Source organism: Daucus carota, chromosome 9, assembly GCF_001625215.2.
Source record: "Daucus carota subsp. sativus chromosome 9, DH1 v3.0, whole genome shotgun sequence".
Taxonomy (NCBI): domain Eukaryota; kingdom Viridiplantae; phylum Streptophyta; class Magnoliopsida; order Apiales; family Apiaceae; genus Daucus; species Daucus carota.
In genome coordinates, this window is record NC_030389.2 from 11,364,871 (window position 1) to 11,389,658 (window position 24,788).

Genomic DNA, 24,788 nt, shown 5'->3' on the forward strand with positions numbered 1-24,788 from the left:
TTAAAGTATTAACTCTTAATGATTTAATGCGGGTTCAACTCCAACAATATTTGTTATATTTGCTTCTTATTTTATTTTATATTATTAAAAGTAAGTTGTGTGTATAAAACTACAAAAGAAAATGAATGGAGAGAGGACGTTTGCTTACAAGTTTATTATTATAAAATATATTAGGAGTAGTTAAGAGGAACAAAGTTCTATGTAGTCCACATATTTACTGTAGTACCGTATACCACGTATGTTCTGCAACTATAGAATGGAATAAAAACATTGCAAAATGTATGAAATTTGTTATTTTGTGAAACCTGTGCCCTGAGGGCACAGGATAAACAAGCCCTTGAAAAAATTACTCATATTAAGAAAACATTATTTAGATATAAATTTCTCAATTGTATCCCTAATAAATACATGAATGTAGACTCTTATTTAACACACATTAATTGTTGCACAACTTTCAAGAAAGGCAATTTTGAAATAATGTCAATATATTTACATTGGAAACTAAAAGTAAAAGTGGACAAGTATTATGAGGCAAAAATTATTTACAGAAAGATTTTACCAAAGATGATGAGAATGTGAACTCTCAACCATTTATGCGTTGGAGAGATCGTTTCTTATTTTGTGCCGAAGCAATTTATAAAGCACAGGCTGAAATTGGTTAAATCAAAATGCATTACTTAAACGCTACTGCGGGTACATGTGAAGAAAGAAAGGGCTATATTTGCGAGAGAATTGGAAGTTCCTACTGTAATGATGATTACTTAACAGGGAGATTCACTGCAAATACTAAATTAGCCCATTATTACCGAGATAATGGCCTACTTCTTCACATCCACCGCATAATGCATGCAGTTGTTGATAGACAGAAGAATCATGGTATACACTTTCGTGTACCAGCTAAAGCGTTATGTATTGTGGATGAAAGGAGTACTACTGTGACTACATCCGGTTTAAATACACTATATCAACATCCAATATAATACCTCTGAAAACAATGAATATCAGAAATATGAAGAAAAATTTCAAGCTAAAGAAATTGCGAAGATTTGAGTAATAGACCGTCGACAATAGAAGATAAAACGGAACACATATTGTGACAAAACCTACATTCCAGGTGTACGTGTTACTCATATTTCTTAATACATCATGTATTATGACTTTAAACGTCCAACATATAAAAAACAGAGAGTACTCCTATCTTCTTCTTACATGAGAAACAATATATCTTGCAATTTAATTTCACTCAAGTATCGATATCATAAATACAAAAGTTAAAAACCTTTTATTAATTTATTTGTGTGGAACCGTTACAACCAAAGCACCGAGATGCATCACCCACTCTTGCCCTCATTCATGAAACCCGCAAATGTCTTCACCAAGGACTTAGCATTCTCTGTGGCGGAGTTAAAGAGATGAAACACATGATTCTCATCTCTCGTCTCCACCACCTCCACTTTCCCACCCCAACCACTCCTCTCCAACACCTCCTTATAATACAATCCCCTGTGCTTCAACAGATCCTGCTCCGCCACAAATATCAACACTCTCTTGCACCCCAGCCCCGATATCCTCGGATCACAACCCGGATTCATGAACGGATCATCCGTTCCGCTACTCCCCGGGCACGTGTAAACCCACAGCTTCTCTATAAGCACTCTATGCTCCGGTTCAACCGGTTCGCCGCCCACCGGTTCTTTCCCCCAGAAATACGAGTGCACCAGAACAATCCCTTCCAGGTTGAAACCGTCCGGGTTCTCCAGCCCGACCCGGATTGCCATGTTGTGTGCTAAGTTCGCCCCCGCGCTGTCACCCGCGAAAAACACGCGTTCAAAATCAGCGTACTCATTCAGCCACGGTTCTTCCCCTGATGATTGAGAAGCCACCCATTTGACCGCATCCCACGAATCCTCGTACGCGATGGGGAGAGGATGCTCCGGCGCGCGGCGATAATCCACGGAGACAACTACGACGTTTGCTTCGGCCGCGAGATTGTTGAGGTGATTGTGGTAAGCGGGCGAAGCGGCGGTTTCGACCACAAAACCCCCACCGTGAAAATAAATAAGGAGGGGGAGTTTGTGAGCGGGATCGGCGGCTTTTGGCACGTAGAGTCGAACAGAAACGCCGGAATCGGCGTTTATCGAGACGTCCTTGGATTGGACGCCGGTGGCTGGATCGAGCGATGCGGGAACGACGTCGTTCCCCATGAGACGCTCGACCTGGCCACCTTTGAGGACTCGAAACATGGGGAAGAAGTCATGGAGTACTTCATTAGCAGAGTCCATGACTTATTAAGAACGAAGAATTGAGATGGAAAAAAAACTAGAAAACTTGATTTGTGAGTGTGTGGGCAGTAGTGTTGGTATATAATGGAGAAGTATGGAGGTAGTAGATGGATAACATTTAAATGATGTGGTTTTAATTAATCGGTTTTGCTGGTGTGTGCTCTAAGCATCAAATTTTATATGTTTAATGGATTTTGATTGGCTCATGCTTCTTTATCATGGTGGATCCCCTGCAAATTCACCAACCACACCAATCAAAATCCACCAAAATTATAGATATTGGTGCTTAGCATGTACGCATGGGCACACACCAGTCAAATCCTTAGTTAATTAAGCTTTAATTGACATATTTCTCATAATAATTTATATTTATAATCAGTATAGTAAAAATGGAAATAGTATTTAGTCGATAAGATCACAAAATAAAGATTAATCGGATATTAATTAAATTAATCAGAGAGTAATCAACTTGATTGAAGTGTTAATCAGTTCGGCGACTTACGGAACATTGATTAATCGATCGTGATTAATCATTTACTTTTAGAACGTATCAGTGAGAATATATAAATATAATAATTCATATGTACTCTTTTACATTTTCATTTTAATTTTCCGAAAGTTCACATTAACTAATTTTTGACTAAATATTACAAATTATTCATTTATTGTTTTAAAATCTGGAAATTATATATTATAACAGACTAAATATATTTTCTGCTGATATAAATTTTCATTTTTTTAATTATATAATATATATATATTTCAGTTAATATATAGTCAAAAATCAAGCTGTACTAAAATATAAAATAAAAATTACATTTCACATTCTATTTGAAAGAATGTGGATTGCAAATTGTATAAAACACCAGCAAAAAGTCAATGGGAGATGACATGCGTCGTTTTATTATCCCCCACATGCTTCATCAAAAATAAATAAAAATTCCCCACATCATCACATGCCATTAGTCAAATATAGACGCTCGTTTTTGACGTAAATGTGTCTGATTTATCTCAGAAAAGGAGCTTTCACAGTGGTTCTTATATATGTTTCTGGTTGTATATTTATTACCCATTTTAATTTTAATTTAATAATCAAAACGTAACTGCCTTGTTATTATCCTAAGTAATTAACGCCGTTGATCTGCAGTTAACCTCTTTGAACATTTCTGAATAACATTTAAAATGGACTGGCGTTGTTAACTAGTGTCAATAAAAAAATTGTTGACAAATTTCTCATAACAATTTAGTTTAATAATCGACATACATAGTTATTATTACAAACATAAAAATATAATTATAATTAAATGTTAAAATATATATATTTTGTGTATAGACATATATTTTTTACTTGAGAGAATAGAGAATTACAATTTGTTTGAAATACTTACCACTATCATCCAGGTGTAAATTCAATTAGAGATGACATGCCTCATTTTTAGCTCGGCCCAACCTTACTATATTTGCTACTTGCTCGGTCTCAAGCTCAACCCTCTTTTTTGCCGTTTCTTTTTTGGGTGTCTCATCTAATTTTTAATATTTTAAAATTCATCAAAAATAATCAATCAGTCTCAAAAACAACTTGTTATGGACGTTTTAAATAGTATACTACTTTTCTATCCGTGTATGAATATCTAACCATCAGAATTATAACATTTTTTTATTACGTCCAACGCTTTTTAACTACAGGACGGATGCTTTCAGGTATTATTTCTGAATCTCAAAGTGCATTTGTTCCGGACCATCTTATTACGGATAATGCAATTGCAGCATTTGAGATTAATCATTGGTTGCATAGGAAAACGAAAGGTAAAACAGGTTATGCAGCTCTTAAGATTGACATGAGTAAAGCTTATGATAGGGTGGAATGGGATTTTGTGATGGGGGTGTTTCGAAGAATGGGGTTTGACGAAAAGTGGTGTAAATGGATTCAATTATGTATGTTGACAGTTGCTTACAAATTGGTGGTTTCAGGTAATGAGATTGGCCCTTTTGTTCCTAGTCGAGGGTTACGACAAGATGACCATATATCGTCACATCTTTTTTTGCTGTGTGCGGAAGGTCTGTCAGCTTTAATTCGTAGACAACAAGTCATGGAAACCATTCATGGCTGTAAAATTGCTAATGGAGCTCCGGTGGTCATTCATTTTTTTTTTGTAGATGATTGTTATTTGTTCTTTCGAGCCAATGATATGGAAGCAAATTGTATTAAAGAGTGTCTCATTATTTATGAAAGAGCTTCGGGTCAGCAAGTGAATTTTTAGAAATCTTCGATCTCTTTTAGTCATAACATGTTGGACTCTAATAAAACTGTTGTGAGTCACGCACTGCAAGTTCCTGTTCGAGCTGATGCTATGTATCTTGGTCTTCCCAAAACTGTTTCGAGTAATAGATGGGGGACATTTAGGTATGTTAAGGAAAAAATTTGGAACAGGCTGCAGAGTTGGAAGGGGCTTACTGTGTCCAGGACTGGGAAGGAAATTCTGATCAAATCAGTGATCCAATCCATTCCTTCATATGTGGCAGGTATGTTTCTCCTTCCTATGAAGTTATGTGAAGATATCGAAGTTCTTATAAATAAATTCTGGTGGTTTTCGGATGTGGATAAAAGTAAAGGGATTAGATGGATGTCCTGGAAAAATATGTGCCACCCTAAAAAATATGGTGGAATGGGTTTTAAGCGTATTCGGGAGTTTAACCTGGCAATGCTATGTAAGCAGGCCTGGAGAATTTTAACTGACCCTAACTCTTTTATTGCAGGTTTTCTAAAGGCTCGTTATTTTCCTAATAGTAATTTTGAAGAGGTCGGGTTGGGGAATAATCCGAGTTATGTTTGGCGTAGTATCTTGGCGTCTTAGCACCTGCTTTGTAATGGGAGTGCTCGAAGAATTGGAAGTGGAGAGACAGTTAGTATCTGGAAGGACGCGTGGTTGCCAACTGTAGGTCACTCGAAGATTATTACACCTGTTTAGAATGATTTAGAAGATACTAAAGTTTGTAGTTTTATGGTTTAGAAGATACTAAAGTTTGTAGTTTTATGGTTAATGACATGATGGAATGGGATTTGGAGATTTTGAGGGACTTATTTATTGAGGATGATGTTCAACAAATTTTAAAAATTCCTTTGAGCAGTAGCAGGACAGAAGATTCGTGGTTGTGGATAGAAGGGGAGAAAGGGGTGTATTCGGTCAAGAGTACATACTGTAGTTTGTTTCAAGACTATAGTCGTGTGCTTAGTTTTGGGGGGGGGGGTTTAACTGGCTTAAACTCTGGTCATTATCAATGCCTCTGAAAGTTAAGAACTTGATTTTGGAGAGCTTTACAGAAGTGTCTTCCTACTTTGGACAATTTTAGATGTAAATTTGTGGAGGTCTATCCTTTATGTCCTGTATGCCAAGAAGAGGTGAAACACTGAGCATATCATATTTGTGTGTTCGTTTGCTCAGAGTAGTTGGAAGCTTGCTAAGGTGGATTGTTTTTCAAATTTGAACTCATCTTTTGATGACACAATGATGGAGGTATTTCAACCTAAATCTTCTAAGGAGCTAGAAATTATTTGTTCTATAGCTTGGCAGTTATGGGCTCATAGAAATAGTGTGGTGTGGAAAAAGAGGTTCCAACCTCCATCGGTAGTGGTTAACAAGGCTGGGTCATTTATTTTTCAATGGAAGATTGTCGTTCTCTTATTAAAGACTTACGGTCCTATTCAGTTTATTTAATTAGACGATCAGCGAACTCAGTAGCTCACGCTTTAGCAAGGGAGGCTGGTTCTTTGTCTGATCATAAGGAATGGTGTGATTTACCTTCCTTCCTTTTCGATGTTTTGATGCTTGATTTAATATAGTGTTGCTCTGTTGATTTAAAAAAAAAAAAAAACTACCGGACGGATACACGTTCAACACTTTTTAAACGTTGAACAGATAAAATAATCATTTCGGTTGCCAAGCTTAAAAAATCCATAAAATGGATAAATATTCATTTTACTCGTCATTATATGTTAAGCCTATGAAAAAAAAAATATCATCTCCACTATATATTCATCTAGTGACAAAAGTCAAGTATCTATTCAAAACGTCCCAAACACGTATATGTTGGGGACCATTGAAATATAGGCAATTATTTTTGACGTTAAAACATCGAATGACCGTTAGGGGTAAGAATTCAAAAGAATAATATTTTATTTTTATCATAAAAATATTATAAAAAATCAAATCTTTAACTATCAACCGAATTGAATTTGAATTTTGCGTACACTTAATTTTAGGGTGACTATTACATCCAATTCAGCCACAGCTTATCTACATGGGCTTTTAGCGCTTTTAAGTCCTAATATTAGCTAACAAAGAAGAAAGATGCATTTATACACTTAAGTTTAGGATGACTACTACACCCAATTAAATGGACCTCTAGTACTCTTAAATCTTAATATTAGCCGGAGAGAAGAGAGAGATGCATGAGAGATTAAAGAGCAATTAGTGAGACAATAAACTCAGGGTCAGGGAAGGGTTGTGGGCTTGTGGCCGATAATTTCTTCGTTTCATTTTTCCCATTTATAGCTTTATTTATGTCTTTAGTTTGATTTGATAACTTCATTATATGCCGTTTTTTTCGTGGTGTGGTCGCGGGTTAAAATTTTAACAAACCGAGCAATGCGGTGTGGGTTTATACAAGCGCGGTTCAAACCGCACCGCTATTTTCTAATATATAAAAATATATCACATATAATTACACACACACATACACACACACACACACACACACACACACACATATATATATATATATATATTATATTGATAGATTATTTATTATGATGTTATCTCTTATGTGTGTGTATATATATGTTCAAGTAACTCAACTTAATTTTAATAATTTTACAATATAAATTAAGGTTATTTCTAAGACGACAAATTAAATATTATAATTATATCTGTTTTCTCTAAAATAATTTATTAGTTGAAATATTTTCATCTTCATCATTACACTACTCATATTTTACTTTATATTTCTTTTGATTTGTATCGTAACACTAAATTTGTGTATATATATTATAATATTTTTAAATACATATAATTTAAAATTATATTTATAGTCACTTAAATGTACAAATTTTTTGAATGTATAAACCACGCAAACCGCACCGCAATCTTGTGGTGTGATTTACGCGGTTTTTATATTACACGGTGCGATTGCGGTTTACGAATTTTCTCAAACCGCATGCGCGGGTTGGTTCGCGGTTTTAGGAAAAAACCGCACCGCCCGCATCTCGAACACCCCTACCATCTCCAACCGTGGAGCCAGTTTTTGGCCTAAATCTTGGTCCAAATTTAGATCGAACCATCTTTGGATTCCAATAGTCTGGCATAAATTTTGATCCAAATTCATATATCAATATTTTATTATTCAAACTATTTTTATATCATTATTCTAATCTTTTAACAATAATATATGATTTCATATTAATATTAAACTCAACAAAGTCATTAAATTAGAAAAACATTACATTTAAACAAATAAAATAAAATAAAATTTAACATTTTACTTAATTAACTAAAATAAAAGTTACAAAGATTCATGCGCACCCAAAGGGTAGCGGCTGCGGATTCTTACGTTAAAAACAAAAAAAAAAAGATTCAATACTATTCCGAATTAATATATTGTTTCAATTAACTAAATATACAAAAGATAAAAGGTTATTATTATATTACTAAAAAGATTTAGGCCGGTGAATAGTGACGGCCTAAATTTAGGCAAGTACTGTTCACCGACTTAAATTTGGACTAAAATTTAGGTCACTGTTTGAGAAAATTTAGGCCAAAATTGCCCCAAATTTGGCCCTTTAGGCAACGACTGGATTCGCAATATACACACTTTGCAAGGTTTTCGGGAATATATTAGAAATTTAAAATATACATACTTTTTGATTAGTTTGTAACTAGTTGAGAAGCCGCGCGTTACGGCGGCCTATAAAAATTATATTAATGATTCAATATTAATATTTGTAAAATGTAATAATTTTGTGGCTGTCTATAAAAAAAAGTATATTAATGATTAAAAATTAATATTTATAGGATTAAATAAATTTTATATTATAAAAAATCTTGATGTAATACCAATACTAATATATAAAATTGTAAAAATGGACTATAATTCATAGTGAAAATGAAAATAAATTTCTACACGTAATTAACAATTTAAAGTACGACGAATCTTAATTTTATTTGTGTTTTTTTTAAAAGTAATCATTATCTTACATTGTCACCAACCTCCAAAGTTTTTGGATTGATTGTGCACAAAAACATCCAACTTAAATCCGTGAGGCAGCGGTCTATAACTATCCTTTATTTTTTAATAATGTATGAAGAGTCTTCACTTAAAAGCTGCTTGAACGGAGCAAACAGATAATGCATGAATAATATGTTCCTGTATACAAAGTAAATCATTTAAAAATTAACAACAAACATGTCCGATGAACAAAACAAATATTATAAAAGAATAAACAACAAAATACATCACTAATAGTTAATTTATTGATATCATCCATCAATATCATGTAAAGACTATATTCTTCTCGCGTGTTTGGATTTGTCGACTGCCACATAGCGGTCTATAACTACCTTTGCTTGCAACAACCTTTATTTTTTTTAATACCATATAAACAGCCTTCACTTATTCACTTATCGTTGCAGAAGAACGGCACCACGGTGTTAGAAATCGAGCAAAAGAACTATCACCAAAGAGAGGTAGGATTGTGGTATTGAGAGAGAGAGTAGGTTGTGTTTCGATGATCCAAAACCCAACAACCTACAGGGGTATTTATAGGTGCAGAGAGACTTGTGTGCTACTCTTTCCCATAATTAAATAATCTGAAACAAAATCAGATTAAAACTTTCAAGCTACTATATTCCATAGATAATCTAAAACAAAATCAGATTCCGAAACTTGCTTCTAATATATCTGAAACTAAAAAAGGTATTTCTAATTTTTGATATTTTTCATCCGAAAAATTCAGAATTTTAGAAAATTAGAAAAATAGAACGGAGCGATGTGAAATGCGCCACCTACACGCCCCTCGCTTCTTCTTTATATAGAAACAAAATCAGACTAAACTTTCAAGCTACTATATTCCATAAATAATCTGAAACAAATTCATATTCTGAAACTTACTTATAATATATCCGAAACTAAAAAAGGTAGTTCTAATTTTTGATATTTTTCATTGAAAAATTCCAGAAAATTAGAAAAATAGAACGGAACGATATGAGAGGCGCCAACTACACGCCCCTCGCTTCTCCTTTATATAAGTATATTGATGATATTGATGATGATTGAAATATTTATATTTTTTTGTAAGAATTGCAATAATTATATTTAATATTATTATTTTTATATGATTGCTATTTTGAAACCTAAAATTCTCAACTAATAAATTTAAAACCGGACCAGTGATTTCAGTTTTCAATCACAAAAAACGAAGGTATTCAATTTCAGTCACAACGAAGTTATTCAATTTCAGTCACGATTTTATCATAAAATCAAACCTCGCTATTTAACAAAATGATTACATGAGTGCAGGGATGGCAATATCAAATACGCCCCGAAACCCGACATGAGTGGCCTGGAACACATGCTACTCAGTTTATATCAGAGGAGCTCAAACACTCGCCACTGCTCATTTTCATGCTCTCACTTCATTCACGTTAATGCCTCATAGTGTAAGCACTTGTTCTCTTTTACTCCATTCTCAATTTCTGCTTTTCTCTACTAAACCTAACCCTAATTCACAGCCCAAAGCTCCCTTTATTCCTTCTCCATCCACCACTCATCCCGAACTAAAACAACTACTTTATCATTAATCTAAAGTTGGTTTCGATAAACTTGACGATGCTCTTCTTGTGTTCGATAAAATGATTCGTTTGAAACCTAGGCTCTCTGTTCTGCAATTCAACCAACTGTTAACTGCCATTGTTCGGATGAAAGAATACTCTGTAGCTGTCTCCATGTTTAGAGAATTGCGTGTATTAAGCATTCCGGTTGATATTGTTACCTTACGACTGCCATCCATTCCTGTTGTCACTTGAATACACTTGATTACGCCTTTTCGTTGCTTGCTGGAATCATTAAGAGCGGTTGGGTGCCCAATGTCTTTACGTACAACACTCTCATCAAAGGCCTTCTATCTCAAGACAGGCCTTTGGAGGCTGAGCATTTATTTAGGAAGCTTATCAGATTTCATGATATTCAGCCCGATGTAGTTATGTATAACACCATCATTGATGGTCTTTGCAAAACTTCAAATACCTCCATGGCTCTCAAGTTGTTAAGAAAGATGGAGAAGTTAGGTTGTAAACCCAATGCGATAACTTATACCTCGATTATTGATTCTTTGTGCAAAGAAAGACGAGTCGATCATGCATTGGATCTTCTGTCTGTAATGAGAGTTAAAGGCATTCCACCAAATGTTATAACCTATACCACATTACTTCAAGGTCTTGGCAGCTCCAGCCGATGGGAGGACGTTGAGCGGTTGTTAAGTGAGATGGGTGCTAGGAAGATCTCTCCTGATCTGCACACCTATAATATATTAGTTGATGCATACTGCAAAGAAGGGAGGACAAAAAATGCTCTAGATGTTATCGAAATTATGATCGAGAAAAGTCTACCTCCTGATGTAATCACCTACAACACACTAATGGATGGATTTTGTTTAACAGGCAAAATGGACAGGGCATTAGAGGTGCTAAATATCATGAGGAGAAATGGGATAGCTCCAAATTGTAATAGCTATACCATTCTGATAAATGGCTATTGTAAGAGGCAGGAAGTAGACGAAGCTATCAAACTCCTCAGACAAATGTCTGTTGAAGGTCTGAAACCTGTAGTTGAAACCTACAATACACTGATGTATGGTCTCTTTCAAATGGGTAGACAGAATGAGGTGCGGAACCTTTTCCATGAAATGATAAAAAAAGGTAACAAACCAACTATCATAACATGTCGAATTCTTTTAAATGGCCTCTGCAAGAACCAATACATGGATGAAGCAATTTCCTTCTTTCGAATGATGGAATGTAAAGGTATAGGTCATGACATTCAAATACATACTATCCTCATCGATGGTCTCTGCAAGAACAGAAAACTTGACGAGGCCAGAAATATTTTTGATAAGCTTCCTTGGAGAGGTTTGCAACCCGATGTGAAGACAGACACTACAATGATCAAAGGATTTTGTCAAGAAGGGTTACTTGAGGAAGCAAAGGTATTACTTTCTAGAATGGAAGTTAGTGGTTGTTTACCGGATAGTGTAACTTACAACACGATCATCCGTGGAAGTCTTTTGAATTAAAGATATGAAGAAGCAGTTGTACTGATAGAGAACATGCGAGCTCGTAAATTCTCAGAAGATGCATCTACCACATCTATGGTACTAGACCTATTATCTAAAGAAGAGCAAGATCCCTCCATTCTTGCTTTCTGCAAATGGTTTTTGCAGTAGGTACTGAATTTTATGGTAATTGTTATGTATTGTCATATTTTAACTTCCTTTAGTTTTCTGCTATAGTAATATGTTTTGCTGAGCAAAAAAAAAAGGGAATCATGGACACATAATTTTAATCAATATTTTTAGTTTTATACCCAACTCCCAAGGGCCCAACTAAGTAAAATTTATGTATGTGTATAAACATGAGCTTGGAGGCTCAGAAAATTTATGTATTTGTATAAACATGAACTTACTGGCTCAGAATTATAATTCTTACAACCACCAGCACATCAGAATTTAAGAATCAACCCCGATATATTTATTCCTAACCCCTCAGTTGTAACACAAAATTATCCAAAAAATGTAAAATGAACTGTTTTGACACACCCAGCCCCCAGGTTCTGCAGGGTTCTCCAATTCAGTACATATATATACTTGCTACCTGCTTTCGTCTTGCAACTTTGACTAAGGTTCAAATCCTCTTGCTATTGTTTCTCAACAGGTGAATGATCAGCCCCTGTCTGTTCCGAAGAACTACAATGTAGCATTTTGAATTTGAACTATTTGCTTTTGATGAGGTAAATGAAAGTGCGTGTGATCAATACCAAGTGATTCTTGTTAACCACTCGACTACGACAATATTCTTCTTTGGTCATTACCAAGTTAATTTTTTGCATTTCTATATTATTTTATATATTTGATTTTTAAGAAAAAATGGTATCCCCACATATAACATTGTTGATCACTAAATAGAACTATGTTCTAAGATCCCTGAGAACGGTGAGAGCTTCGTGGCTGTTACTCACCTATGACCTCACAGAAGTAAGAAGCAAAACCTCTGCACTTCTCTATATTTGTGGTTCCACAAATTTTGTAACACAGAACCAAGGATTCTGAATTCAGAATGTAATCTTCAGACTTGAACTCAAATAAAACATGAGAATGACACAAACTTAATCAAAGTGCTTATTCATGTGCATATAATATGAACAATTTATTTGATATATTTGGCGGGGAATTATTGCAATCACTAAACACGAACTTGCTTTGATTTCCCTTCGTTTATGAATGAGGCGATTGACCTCACCATGAACACAGCATTCTGATTTGTGGGATTAAACAGATGAAATACATGATCCTCATCTTTTGATTCCACAAATTCAACTTTTCCTCCCCACCCACTCTTTTCCAGCAATTCTTTGTAATACACTCCCCTATGCCTCAAACCATCTTTCTCAGCCACAAATACTATGACTCTCTTGCACCCCAGGTTCGAAATCTTCGGGTCTGAACCTGGATCAATCAGAGGGTCATCCAAGCCCCTACTACTTGGATTGACAAAAAGCCACAACTTCTCCATAAAGGCTCTACTTCGCGGGTCGAGAGGTTCACCCCCCACGGCTTCCTTCCCCCAAAAATATGAATGCACCAGAACAATCCCTTCAACTTGCACACCATCTGAATTTCCTGACCCTGAAAGCATGGCCATGTTATGTGCTATGTTAGCCCCCGCGCTGTCACCACCAAAAAACACTCTTTGAAAATCAGCGTACTTATTCAGCCACGCATCTGGACCCTTTCCAGAGGAATGAGAAGCTGCCCATACAATGGCAGACCATGAGTCCTCGTACGCGATGGGTAGTGGATTTTCAGGGGCTCTGCGGTAATCCACAGAGAAAACCATAATGTTGGCCTCAGCTACAAGGTTGTTGAGAAAACAGTGATAGAGCGGAGAAAAGGCAGTTTCAATAACAAAAGCACCTCCGTGAAAATAAACAAAGAGTGGAAGTTTCTCATCAGTGTTTACGGATTTTGGCACGTAAAGTCTAGCAGAAATACCACACTCTGCATTGATCAAGACATCCTTGGATCGGACGCCTGTGACCGGATCAACTGATGCAGGGACTGTATGGTTCCCTACTAATCGCTCCACCTCGCCACCTTTTAGGACTCGGAAAAAGGGGGAGAAGTCCTGGAGTATCTCATCAGTGGAAGCCATGAGTGCTTGAGAGGAAACAATTAAGAGAAAGAAACTTGTGATACAGGTGTGTTGCTAGCTAGCCCAGCAGGGCCTTTATAATATCTTGTTTACAGAAAAACAAAGATGGATGTGATCACTACATAGTTGTGTAACATTTAATAGAATATTGAGCGGTCCCTTTAACTAAACAGGATGATTAATTTAACTACTTATTGGCCGGTCAGAACCTTTTGCTCTTGTCTTCACTGAGAAGAGGCCAGGGATTCAAGCTCTGTAGTGCATCTTCAACAAGACTTCAGTGCTTTAAAAATTTCGTCTTAGTGATACAAAGTTTTTTTTTAACGATTAGTCACAGTGTCATTAGGTCTATGTTAATATTTAAAATTTTCAAAATATTGCCGAGTCCGACACTCCTACACGTATTCAGTTTAGACAATTTTGGGCGAGTCCGGGTAACATAGGAGAGCAGTAATTAAGTTGGTGTTTCATGTTTTTCAAACTTGCCTCACTTTGCATCTCTGGGCCACATTTTTTGACTATAATCGTTTTGAGATAACATTCGAGAGAAATAACTTTAAATCTCGATATTTTCCTGCAGTTGTCCACTTATGCTTCTGGAACATAGAACTAGCAGAGGTAGTAGTTAAGGGTGGTACTCCATTTGCTAACTTGATTTGTCAATTAGTATTACATAAGTTTTAAAACACACCTCAGCCTCTCGCTATCATCTTCACTTTCACCTCTGACCCTCGGCTAAAACTTTCAAAAATAAAAGAGGCATATGAGTTCAATTTTTCTTGAAAAAGGATCTGTCACTCAATCGGTGTTGCCTATATGTTTCTCTGTTTCGGGTTTACAGTAGATTCTATTCGCTTTCTGAGAATCTGAATTCTTAGCTCTTAAATTTAATACTGTTACTTTATTTCCTCTTGTTTCTTTGGGTTAACCGATCATGGTTAACATCAGCAGCAAAAGTAAAATCTTCTAGAAAATGACCAAATGAAGGCTCATCAAAGGGATGCACTTGAAGATCATAATCACTTCTTGTCAGTTAAAATTACAATCTTCTTATCAGTCATTGGTTTCAGAACATTTAGTCATTACATGATTTTGCAGTACACTTGTAATGGTGACAATTTCATATTTCTTCAGTCTCTCGTATTTGCTCTTTCCTCAATGTCTGGCTATGCTGGAACCAGGTCGGAATTGACTGATATATTTTGATTTAGATTATATTTATAAAAGTAAAGACTACGTACGACTACAGGGCTGTCGAAATTAATCAAATTAAATTGCTTTCAAATTCAAGTGCAATAGTGAAGGATGAACATAAGCATATTTTTGTTCCCACAATAAACTAAAAGAAGCATTCTTATTGATAAACAGCTGGGAATTTATTCAAGACATTCGCCGAATTCGAGTAACTAAGATACAAACTCACATCGATTTTGCCCTCACTCATTTACAAAAGATGCCACTGACCTAACCAAAGACACAGCATTGTCTATTGTGGGATTATACAAATGAAACACATGATCCTCATCTTTCGTCTCAACAACTTCAACTATTCCACCCCAACCGCTTTTGTCAAGTACCTCTTTGTAAAACAATCCCCTCTGCTTCAGAACATCTTTCCCCGCCACAAATATCATCACTCTCTTGCATCCGAGGCTTGATAAACTCGGATCCTTACTCGGATCGATCCACGGGTCATCCAACCCTATAGTACTCGGCTTGACAAAACTCCACAACCTGTCTAGAAAATCCCTGCTCTGAGGCTCCACAGGCTCACCACTCAACGCCTCTCGTCCCCAAAAGTACGGATGCACCAGCACAATTCCTTCCACATTATACCCCTCCGGCTTTTCGGTCCCAACACGGATAGCCATGTTGTGTGCTATATTTGCCCCTGCACTGTCACCAGCAAAAAACAAGCTTTCAAAATCAGCATACTCGTTAAGCCAGGGCTCTGGACAGCTTCTTCGCGAATGAGAAGCGATCCAGTGCAAAGCCTCCAATGAGTCCTCATATGCGGCTGGCAGAGGATGCTCGGGTGCTCTGCGGTAATCAACTGAGACCACCATAACATTTGCTTGAGCCACAAGAAAGTCGAGATGTGTCTGGTAAAGAGGCGAGAAGGCGGTTCCGATCACGAAACCTCCTCCATGAAAGTAGACAAGAAGTGGAAGCTTCTGATCAGAATCAACAGACTTCGGGACGTAAAGTCTGGCGGAAACAGAGTCACTGATTTTGACATCCTTAGAGTGGACGCCTGTGGCAGGATCGACTGAAGCAGGAACTGTTTCGATTCCTCTGAATCGGTGGATCCGGCCGTCTTTGAAGACTTGAAGAAGAGGGTAAAAGTCATGGACTATGTCATCATTGTGAGGATCCATGAGTGGCTGATCAAAATGAGAATTTTATATATTAGGAAGAGGATGGTGTTAAAGTTGAGTACTAGTGTCATAGTGTGGAACTTTATACGCGTGAATGTGGTAGCTCATATATTGGCCGGGTTAATTATCAAGTTGGTCACTGAAGTGGGTTTAATGTATCAAATTGGTCACTGAACTCAAAACGGTATCAAGATGGTCACTGAAGTGGCCATAAATATCAAACAAGTACCTTGAAATATAAGTTCAAACAGTAAAAATATTATTTATAAAGTTTTACACATTATTTTTGAATGTTAACAAAACCAAGTAAAAGGTTATGACTTCAAATATTTATGATAATATATTTAGATTTTATCAAATTTATTTATTATTTATTTTTAATTAAAACAAAGAAAATAACTATATAATAAAATATAAATAATAAATAAACTTGATAAAATATAAATATATTATCATAATTACTAGAAGTCATAACCTTTTACTTGGTTTCAGTAACATTCAAAAATAATATGTAAAACTTTGTAAATAATATTTTTACTGTTTGAACTTATGTTTAAAGGTACTTGTTTGATATTTATGGCCACTTCAGTGACCATTTTGATACCGTTTTGAGTTCAGTGACCAACTTGATACATTAAGCCCACTTCAGTGACCAAGTTGATAATTAACCCTATATTGGCCATTCATAAATTATTTTTCTTTGAAAAGGACTACTGTATACTTGGGCCTTTTTTTCCACTTTATAAATTATTTTAAAACTACTGTATAATTTCATTTGCAATCTCGCAATCAAAAAACATGATATTTCAAACATATTTACAATTTTGACTATATTTTTATAAATACTTTTGAAAATTGAATTATATTGTAATAAAATATCAATCTTCTAACAAGGACACCCCATCAACGTTTTAACTTTGAAGACATAAACTGCGTTATAATTTATTTTATACAATAAACTATTTTCCGACAAAGAGACCTAACCTACCTTATCAAACATGGCCCACAATATTCTAATTAGAGTAGGGCTGCATACCAAAATTTGCACCATTTTTTTAACAAATGATTGCTTTTTTTTAAAAAAAAAACACGGGGACAAAATATAATCGCGACAAACGCCAACTGCCGATACAGGTTAGTAAACAAATAATATATTCAAAATAATTAATTATTTTATTTTCTATTCATTAATTTAACACATAATTTAAAAATTGTTAAAGGTAGAAATTAAATCAATGATATTTCGAGCTATCCAAAATTCACCAACATCCCAAAAAACAGCTATCCAAAATAATTTACATGATTAATTTATCTAATGAAATAGCCAACCATTATACATATTACCTAGGATATACTCCAAGTTATTCACTAATTACTAGAAACTAGCAATCTTGCCCGTGCTTCGCACACGGGTAACACTTAAATTATTTTTAAATAATTAATTGTAATGTGTTTTTAATTGTAACATAGACTAACAAAAACACAATAGGGTGCTCATAGTGTTACAAATCACAATTGTATACTCTGACCCACAATGTAATATTAATCTTTGGGTGATTCGAGTTTAACGAAGTCAAGTTTAATTCATAAGACAAAAATGAATATGAGATGCTTTACACGGTAGCATCATTAGTCTTGAAAAATTAGACCAATAAATATAGTAAGTTCATGCATATACATGACAAGATTTCTTCCATATGTATGCTAAAAAAGATTTGAACAAAGCTTGAGTTTAATGAACTGCACGAAACCATTCCTTGAACATTGGAGAATAAACTCCAAGACAAATGAAAGAAATAATACTTCTTCTCATGGCAGAAGTAGTTCATGAAATCTGTAAGCTTAATTACTAGAAACTAGCAATCTTGCCTGTGCTTCGCACACGGGTAACACTTGAATTTTTAATTTTAAATAATTAATTATAATGTGTTTTTAATTGTAACATAGACTAACAAAAACACAATAGGGTGCTCATAGTGTTACAAATCACAATTATATACTCTGACGCACAATGTAATATTAATCTTTGGGTAATCCAGAGTTTAACGAAGTCACTTTAATTCATAAGACAAAACTGAATATCAGATGCTTTACACGGTAGCATCAATATTAGTCTTGAAAAATTAGACCAATAAATATAGTAAAGTGCATGCATATACATGGCAAGATTACTTCCAAATGTATGCTAAAAAAGATTTGAACAAAGCTTGAGTTTAATGAACTGCACGAAACCACTGCTTGAACATTGGAGATAAACTCCAAGACAAATGAAAGAAATAATACTTCTCATCATGGCAGAAGTAGTTCATGAAATCTGTAAGCTTATACGCTTAAATCATAGTGCAAGCTGCAGATCAAAGAATTAGAAAGTGGTTACTTTGCCTGTGACATGATATTGTCATTTGGAAAAGATCTGCACCAAAACTACAGATTTATTGCGCTTGTCAACCAAAGTTTTAAGTGGTGTGCATTTAGCTTAGTTTTGGTGTTTAGAAGATCAGCTTATTTCCAAGACTGACAGGCACTGGTGTTAAATGTCATAAGCAAAAACAATCAGAATACTTCAATTAAGCGCAAAGTCATTCATCATGAATATAATAATAATCCAAATCCAAATCAGTTAATAAGTTCTGGAAAACACAAATAACTTAACTAACTTCTATTTCGAATTGTATGAAATTATGAATTACGAATAAGAATGAAAAATTAAACACCGAGAATCCGAGGATGACCTTCTCATCCAGTTGGAGCATGGAGTGATCATGCACAACAGACCTTTAGCATCAAGGAAGTTAAATCTATTTTACCTCTAATAAATCATTCATACATATCATAGCTCAGTGCAGACACAAACATCCATCTAAACAGAAGTTATCAAGCTTAAATTTTTTAAAGAAACTTACAAATTTAACTCTCTTCGAAGAAAATTTAGCAGTTCCGATGTGTCGCTTCGTGCGAGACTTCATTGAATGTGCTATCACTAAATAAATATGTACGATAAATATGTACTCCTCCATTATTTTTTATATGAATTAAATTTTTTATTTAATCAATTATAAATTTCCTATTATGTCTCGTAATCAATTTATTTTATTTATAAATGACATGGGTCAAATTTAATTACTAATTTGCTATTTTATTATTAATATATATAAATATTATATACCTCAACGAATAAATTATTTAATTAAAAATAATAATGTATCAAATCTTATATTAATCATTTCCTCCCGGGGATAACACACAGATAATAATTTATAAAATTTATCTATTCAAAAGTAATTAAATATTTCTGGATTATTTAAAAACTTCATATTTTTAAAATTATTTTCATTTGAAACATTGAAAATAAATATTCATTTTTATAAAATTCTAATATGTATTTTTTTTTATACATCCTTGTTCCAAGAAAAGCTCAAACATTTTACCACACTTGAAAAATTAATTTTTTGGAGTGAGTAAAATTATAAAATACAATCAATTAAATTAATATTAATATTCTTCTAAATGATGATATCAAAAGACTATAACAAATTACAATCTCAATTTTATTTTAGATGAAATAATATCGATAATAACAAATTATCATTTGAATAGAATAATAAGTTTTTAGGAGCACTCTTACATGCTCTTATGTGATGTCTCTCTTGACTGGGATTGTCCTCCTTAGAGGGTATTTTGCAGAGATTGTATTTGTTAGCAATCACTCACATTCAAAATGGTGTAGGTCTAGTAGAATCCGTTCATCTATATGAATTTCTTGTGTTGCACTATGTTTACAGCAGTTGGAAGATTTTCTGCCTTTGTTTTGTCTATGTTTTTGCTATAGTATCACAATTATGTAAACTTTGCAATTAAACTCTGAATCAAACAATACAAGATGAACAGAAGTGGCTTACTGTGTACAATCTACAGAATACAGTATGGAACTCAAGCCTCCATTATCATCCTTCCTTACTCTACTGTATTACTGTGTAAAAATGACTACATTCTAGAGAGAACTTTCTAGCATCATTCAAGAGAGAAGAATAAAATGAACTAACTAACTAAACGAGAGAGAGAGAGTGGTGGCTTTATAACAGAGCGGTTTGTTCTGGTGCCTTGCTTAGCTGGCAGTTAGTTATGCAACTAACTCTGCAGATTTGTTAGCCTGGTTCATGTTTCAGCATTAGCTCCTGTGTTCCTTCACCAGTAGTGCTTGTGATCTTAACACCCTCCCTCAAACTGGAATGATCTCCTATCATACCAAGTTTGGACAGTAGCTCATTGAACTTGGCTGAGGGTAATGTCTTTGTAAGAACATCTGCAATCTGCAGCTCAGTTGGTAAATATGAAATTTGCAGTAGTCCCTCCATGACTTTATCTCTGGTAAAATGGATGTCAATCTCAATATGCTTTGTCCTTTCATGATGTACTGGATTCTTTGCTATGTGTATAGCACTTTGATTGTCACAATGCAAAGTAATTGGTTTGAGATTTTTAATACCCAATTCCTCAAGTAGTCTCACTATCCATGTAACTTCTCCAGCTGCTGCAGACATTGATCTGTATTCTGCTTCAGATGAACTCTTAGATACAGTTCCCTGTTTCTTTGACTTCCAACTAATTGGAGAGTTTCCCAATAGTAACACATATCCTGATATTGATCTTCTTGTATTCAAGCATGCAGCCCAATCTGAATCTGAGTAGGCTTGCAAAGTCAACTGTTCATTTGCCTTTAACATGATTCCCTGACCAACAGTAGATGCTACATACTTTAACACATGAACCAGTGCATTAAAATGAGGTTCTCTAGGCTCTTGTAAGAACTGGCTTAAGTGTTGTACAGTAAAAGCTAAATCAGGCCTGGTGTGGGTCAGAAAATTAAGCTTTCCTACTAAACTTCTGTAATGACTTGGATCACTGTATACTTGACCTTCATCTGCTTTTAGCTTCAGATTTAAAGGCAAAGGAGTAACAGCATGCTGATCACATCCAATCCCAGCTTCAATCAGTAGTTCTTTGGAAAACTTCTTCTGTGTGAGAGTTATTCCTTCAGGTAGATAACCAACCTCTATACCTAAAAAGTAACTCAACCTTCCCAGATCTTTGATGCTGAATACATTATCCAAGTGTCTCTTTAAACCATTGATTGTTTGTACATCATTACCAGTAAGTATGATGTCATCTACATAGACAGCAAGAATAGTGATCTTTCCATTTGTTTCTTTGATGAACAATGAATAATCATTCTTAGACTGAGTAAACTGCATATGGTGTAGCTCCCCCACTAACTTGGCAAACCACTGTCTTGATGCTTGTTTAAGGCCATAAAGTGATTTGACAAGTTTGCAAACCATATGATCTGGATTAGGAAGACCTTCAGGAACAAGCATATAAACTTCTTCACATAAATCTCCATGCAAGAATGCATTGTTTACATCTAGCTGATGAATAAACCAGTTTCTGTGTGCTGCTAATGCAATCAGACATCTTACTGTAGACATTTTCACAACTGGAGAAAATGTCTCTAAGAAATCAATACCCCATTTCTGATTAAAGCCCTTTGCAACAAGTCTGGCTTTAAATCTCTCAACACTGCCATCAGCCTTAAACTTGATTTTAAATACCCACTTACAGCCTATAGCTTTCTTACCAGGTGGAAGTGGAACTAAAATCCAAGTGTGATTGTTGTGTAGTGCTTGTAATTCTTTCTGCATAGCTTCAACCCATCTTGGGTCTTTGGAAGCTTCAGCATAAGATGTTGGTTCAACAAGAACATCTGCTTTAGCTATGAAAGAATGAAGAGACTGTGGCATGGAATCATAAGAAACTAAATTGCACCAATGAGGTGTGACAGAAGAAATACTATTATGACAAACATAGTCTGTCAAATGAGATGGAGCTTTAGAAATCCTAGTACTTCTTCTAACTGGAGAATTGTGAGATTCTGTGTTTGTGTTTGATGTATCTGCAGATGAATTATCACTGGAAATAGTATTACTGGAATCAGTATTACTGAAATTGGTAGGATTAGAATCTGCAGGTGGTGTATCAAAAATAGGAATTGTGAAAGAATCTGGAACATGAAAATCATGAGTAAAGTCTAAAGATTCTGTAGTGATTGGTAGAAAAAATGATAAGGATGGTGAGGATGATTTTATATGGTATGGAAAATGTTGTTCATGAAAAATGATATCTCTAGATACACTAATTTCCATAGTATCCAGATTAAGTACTTTGTGTCCCTTAATATCAGCAGGATATCCAATGAAAACATGTGGTTGTGATCTTTTATCAAATTTAAGCCTGTGAGGTCCATGAGTAGAAACAAAGCAAAGACAGCCAAAGACTCTTATATGATCTAATGATGGAGGTTTATTAAAAAACTTATGAAATGGACTGAGATTATGAAGAACCTGTAAAGGCATCCTGTTTATGAGATGTGCTGCAGATAATACACATTCTCCCCAAAACTGTGAAGGCACTTTAGATTGGAAGAATAATGCTCTTGCAGTTTCAATTAAATGCCTGTGTTTTCTCTCCACAACCCCATTTTGTTGTGGAGTGTATGCACAACTCTTTTGATGACAGATTCCTTTCTGTGTGAAAAAATTGTGCAAGTCCTTTCCACAAAATTCTGAAGCATTATCAGTTCTAACAGCTTGAACATTAGCATACTGTCTGTCAACATAAACTATGAAATCCATAAGAATCTTGACAGCATCAGATTTAACAGCCATTAGAAATACCCAAGTCATTCTTGAAAAATCATCCACTATTGTCAGAAAAAATTTACAGCTATTATGAGTAACATCCTTGTAAGGTCCCCAAGTATCAACATGAATAAGCTGCAATATCTTTTCTGATCTAGTAGTACTTGAAGGAAATACATTCCTGGTCTGTTTAGCTAGTGGACATATCTGACAAATACTGTCTATAGTGCAAGAATGACTATCAAATACAGGTAAATGTTGTAGCATAGGAACTGACAAATGCCCCATCCTTAAATGCCAGAGTTTAGCCTTGCTGATTTGTTGATGACTTGCCTGAGAATTGGCCATTAAACTCTGAGAACTTATGATCTTTGTATCACCTGGATCCATATAATACAGTCCTTCCTTGTAGCTACCAAGAAGCTGTGGTGTCATCAAAGAGTTCTGAATATAGCACTCATTATCAGTAAAAACAACATGACAATTCATATCTTTGCAGATTTTGGGAATAGAAATCAAATTAAATTTGAAGTCTGGAACATAAAGAACTCCTGTTAAAGTAATTGCCGTATTCAACTTGATAGTACCAGTGTATTGTATGCTCACTTTACTACCATTTGGAATAGTAATAAAATTGTCTTGACCATGTATTGCAGTGTAGCATGTGAAGAGAGAAAGATCATGACACATGTGATCTGTGGCTCCACTATCCACAATCCAGTGAGAACCAGATAGAGAAGTAAAACAAAATTTACCTGCAACATTTGCAGCCCTGTGTTGAGTATCTGTCAATTTGTTATCATCATCTGATTTGTCCTTACCAAGCATCTGCAAAATCTGCTTGTATTGTGCAGCTGTAAATGGCATATTAGATGAATTATCTTCTTCTTCACATTGAGCAACAGCTGCCTTCTTATCATTCCTATAATTCTGTGGATAACCATGAATCTTGTAACATCTCTGTATGGTATGTCCACTCATCTTGCAGTGATCACAAAAGAATTTGTTTCTTGCCTCTCCAGAATAACTCTGCTTGTTCTGTGACTTATATTTGTCCTGAGAAAATCTCTTGTTATTGGCAAAGAAAGCCATAGTAGGTGGATCATCCTGTAGTGCTGGAATGTGAGAAATCTTCTTGTGATTCTCCTCTTGAACTAACAGCCTGTAAACTTGTGAAATGGATGGTATGGGAGACATAACCAAAATATTTCCTCTGATGATCTCAAAACCATCACCCAACTTCATCAAGAATTCTACTACTCTTTTATCATCTCGAGACTTAATCAACTTCTGAGAAATATCACAAGTACCACAAGTGCATCCACAACATGGTAGTGGATCAACAGCATCCAACTGATCCCACAACATTTTCATCTTGGTGTAAAAACCAGAAACATTATCCTGTCCTTGTTTAAGCTCATACAAGGATTGTTGAACTGAATACAACATCGTGCCTGAGGCTTGTCCATATCTCTCTTCTAAATTCATCCAAATTTCTCTAGCAGACTTAAAATACAAAACAGATCTGGCTATGTTTTGATCCAAAACTCCTAACAACCAAGAAGTCATCATCGAATTACATCGATCCCAAGCTTTCAAGTAAACAGCATCATCTACTGGTTTGGTAATTGAACCATCAACAAAACCTGTCTTGTTCTTAGCACCTAAACTGATTAACATGGATTGTCTCCAATCAGAGTATCCATCACCATCAAATTGCATAGAAACAAGCTTCATCCCAGGGTTATCGGAAGGATGTAAAAAATAAGGAGATGTAGGATCCTGTGAAGGTTCCACAGTATGTGTAGTCATTGTGACTCAAAATTGATGAACAAATCAACAATCAAATCAAGAATTGATGAAATCAACAAATCAATAACTCCAGAAAAACGCCACAAGAAAACAAATCAATGGCGGAAAATGACTCAAAGTCTATGCAGATTCATAGCGGAAACA

The 24,788-nt window shown here is 35.0% G+C and overlaps 5 protein-coding genes and 1 long non-coding RNA gene across 6 annotated transcripts; 2 read left to right on the forward strand and 4 right to left on the reverse strand.

Moving 5' to 3' along the window:
• Positions 1-1,091: 1,091 nt before the first annotated feature.
• On the reverse strand, positions 1,092-2,424 carry LOC108200254 (probable carboxylesterase 12). The gene has a single exon (XM_017368349.2). The coding sequence runs from the start codon at positions 2,280-2,282 to the stop codon at positions 1,332-1,334; it is 951 nt and encodes a 316-aa protein (XP_017223838.1). The 5' UTR covers positions 2,283-2,424; the 3' UTR covers positions 1,092-1,331.
• Positions 2,425-3,699: 1,275 nt separating this feature from the next.
• Positions 3,700-5,993, forward strand: LOC135149435 (uncharacterized). The gene is made up of 2 exons (XR_010287860.1): positions 3,700-4,805; positions 5,040-5,993. It is a non-coding gene; the product is annotated as an uncharacterized LOC135149435 (long non-coding RNA).
• Positions 5,994-9,765: 3,772 nt separating this feature from the next.
• LOC108201264 (pentatricopeptide repeat-containing protein At1g12300, mitochondrial-like) lies at positions 9,766-12,382 on the forward strand. Its single transcript, XM_017369554.2, has 2 exons — positions 9,766-11,775; positions 12,263-12,382. Exon 1 carries the CDS (start codon positions 10,537-10,539, stop codon positions 11,623-11,625), a length of 1,089 nt encoding a protein of 362 aa, XP_017225043.2. The 5' UTR covers positions 9,766-10,536; the 3' UTR covers positions 11,626-11,775; positions 12,263-12,382.
• An 88-nt stretch (positions 12,383-12,470) lies between these two features.
• Positions 12,471-13,985, reverse strand: LOC108201265 (probable carboxylesterase 12). The gene has a single exon (XM_017369556.2). The coding sequence runs from the start codon at positions 13,757-13,759 to the stop codon at positions 12,791-12,793; it is 969 nt and encodes a 322-aa protein (XP_017225045.1). The 5' UTR covers positions 13,760-13,985; the 3' UTR covers positions 12,471-12,790.
• Positions 13,986-15,094: 1,109 nt separating this feature from the next.
• Positions 15,095-16,219, reverse strand: LOC108201266 (probable carboxylesterase 2). The gene has a single exon (XM_017369557.2). The coding sequence runs from the start codon at positions 16,135-16,137 to the stop codon at positions 15,196-15,198; it is 942 nt and encodes a 313-aa protein (XP_017225046.1). The 5' UTR covers positions 16,138-16,219; the 3' UTR covers positions 15,095-15,195.
• Positions 16,220-23,748: 7,529 nt separating this feature from the next.
• On the reverse strand, positions 23,749-24,644 carry LOC135149413 (uncharacterized). The gene is made up of 2 exons (XM_064085127.1): positions 23,847-24,644; positions 23,749-23,754 (listed from the first exon to the last, which is right to left on the reverse strand). The coding sequence occupies exons 1-2, from the start codon at positions 24,642-24,644 to the stop codon at positions 23,749-23,751; spliced, it is 804 nt and encodes a 267-aa protein (XP_063941197.1).
• Positions 24,645-24,788: the final 144 nt, after the last annotated feature.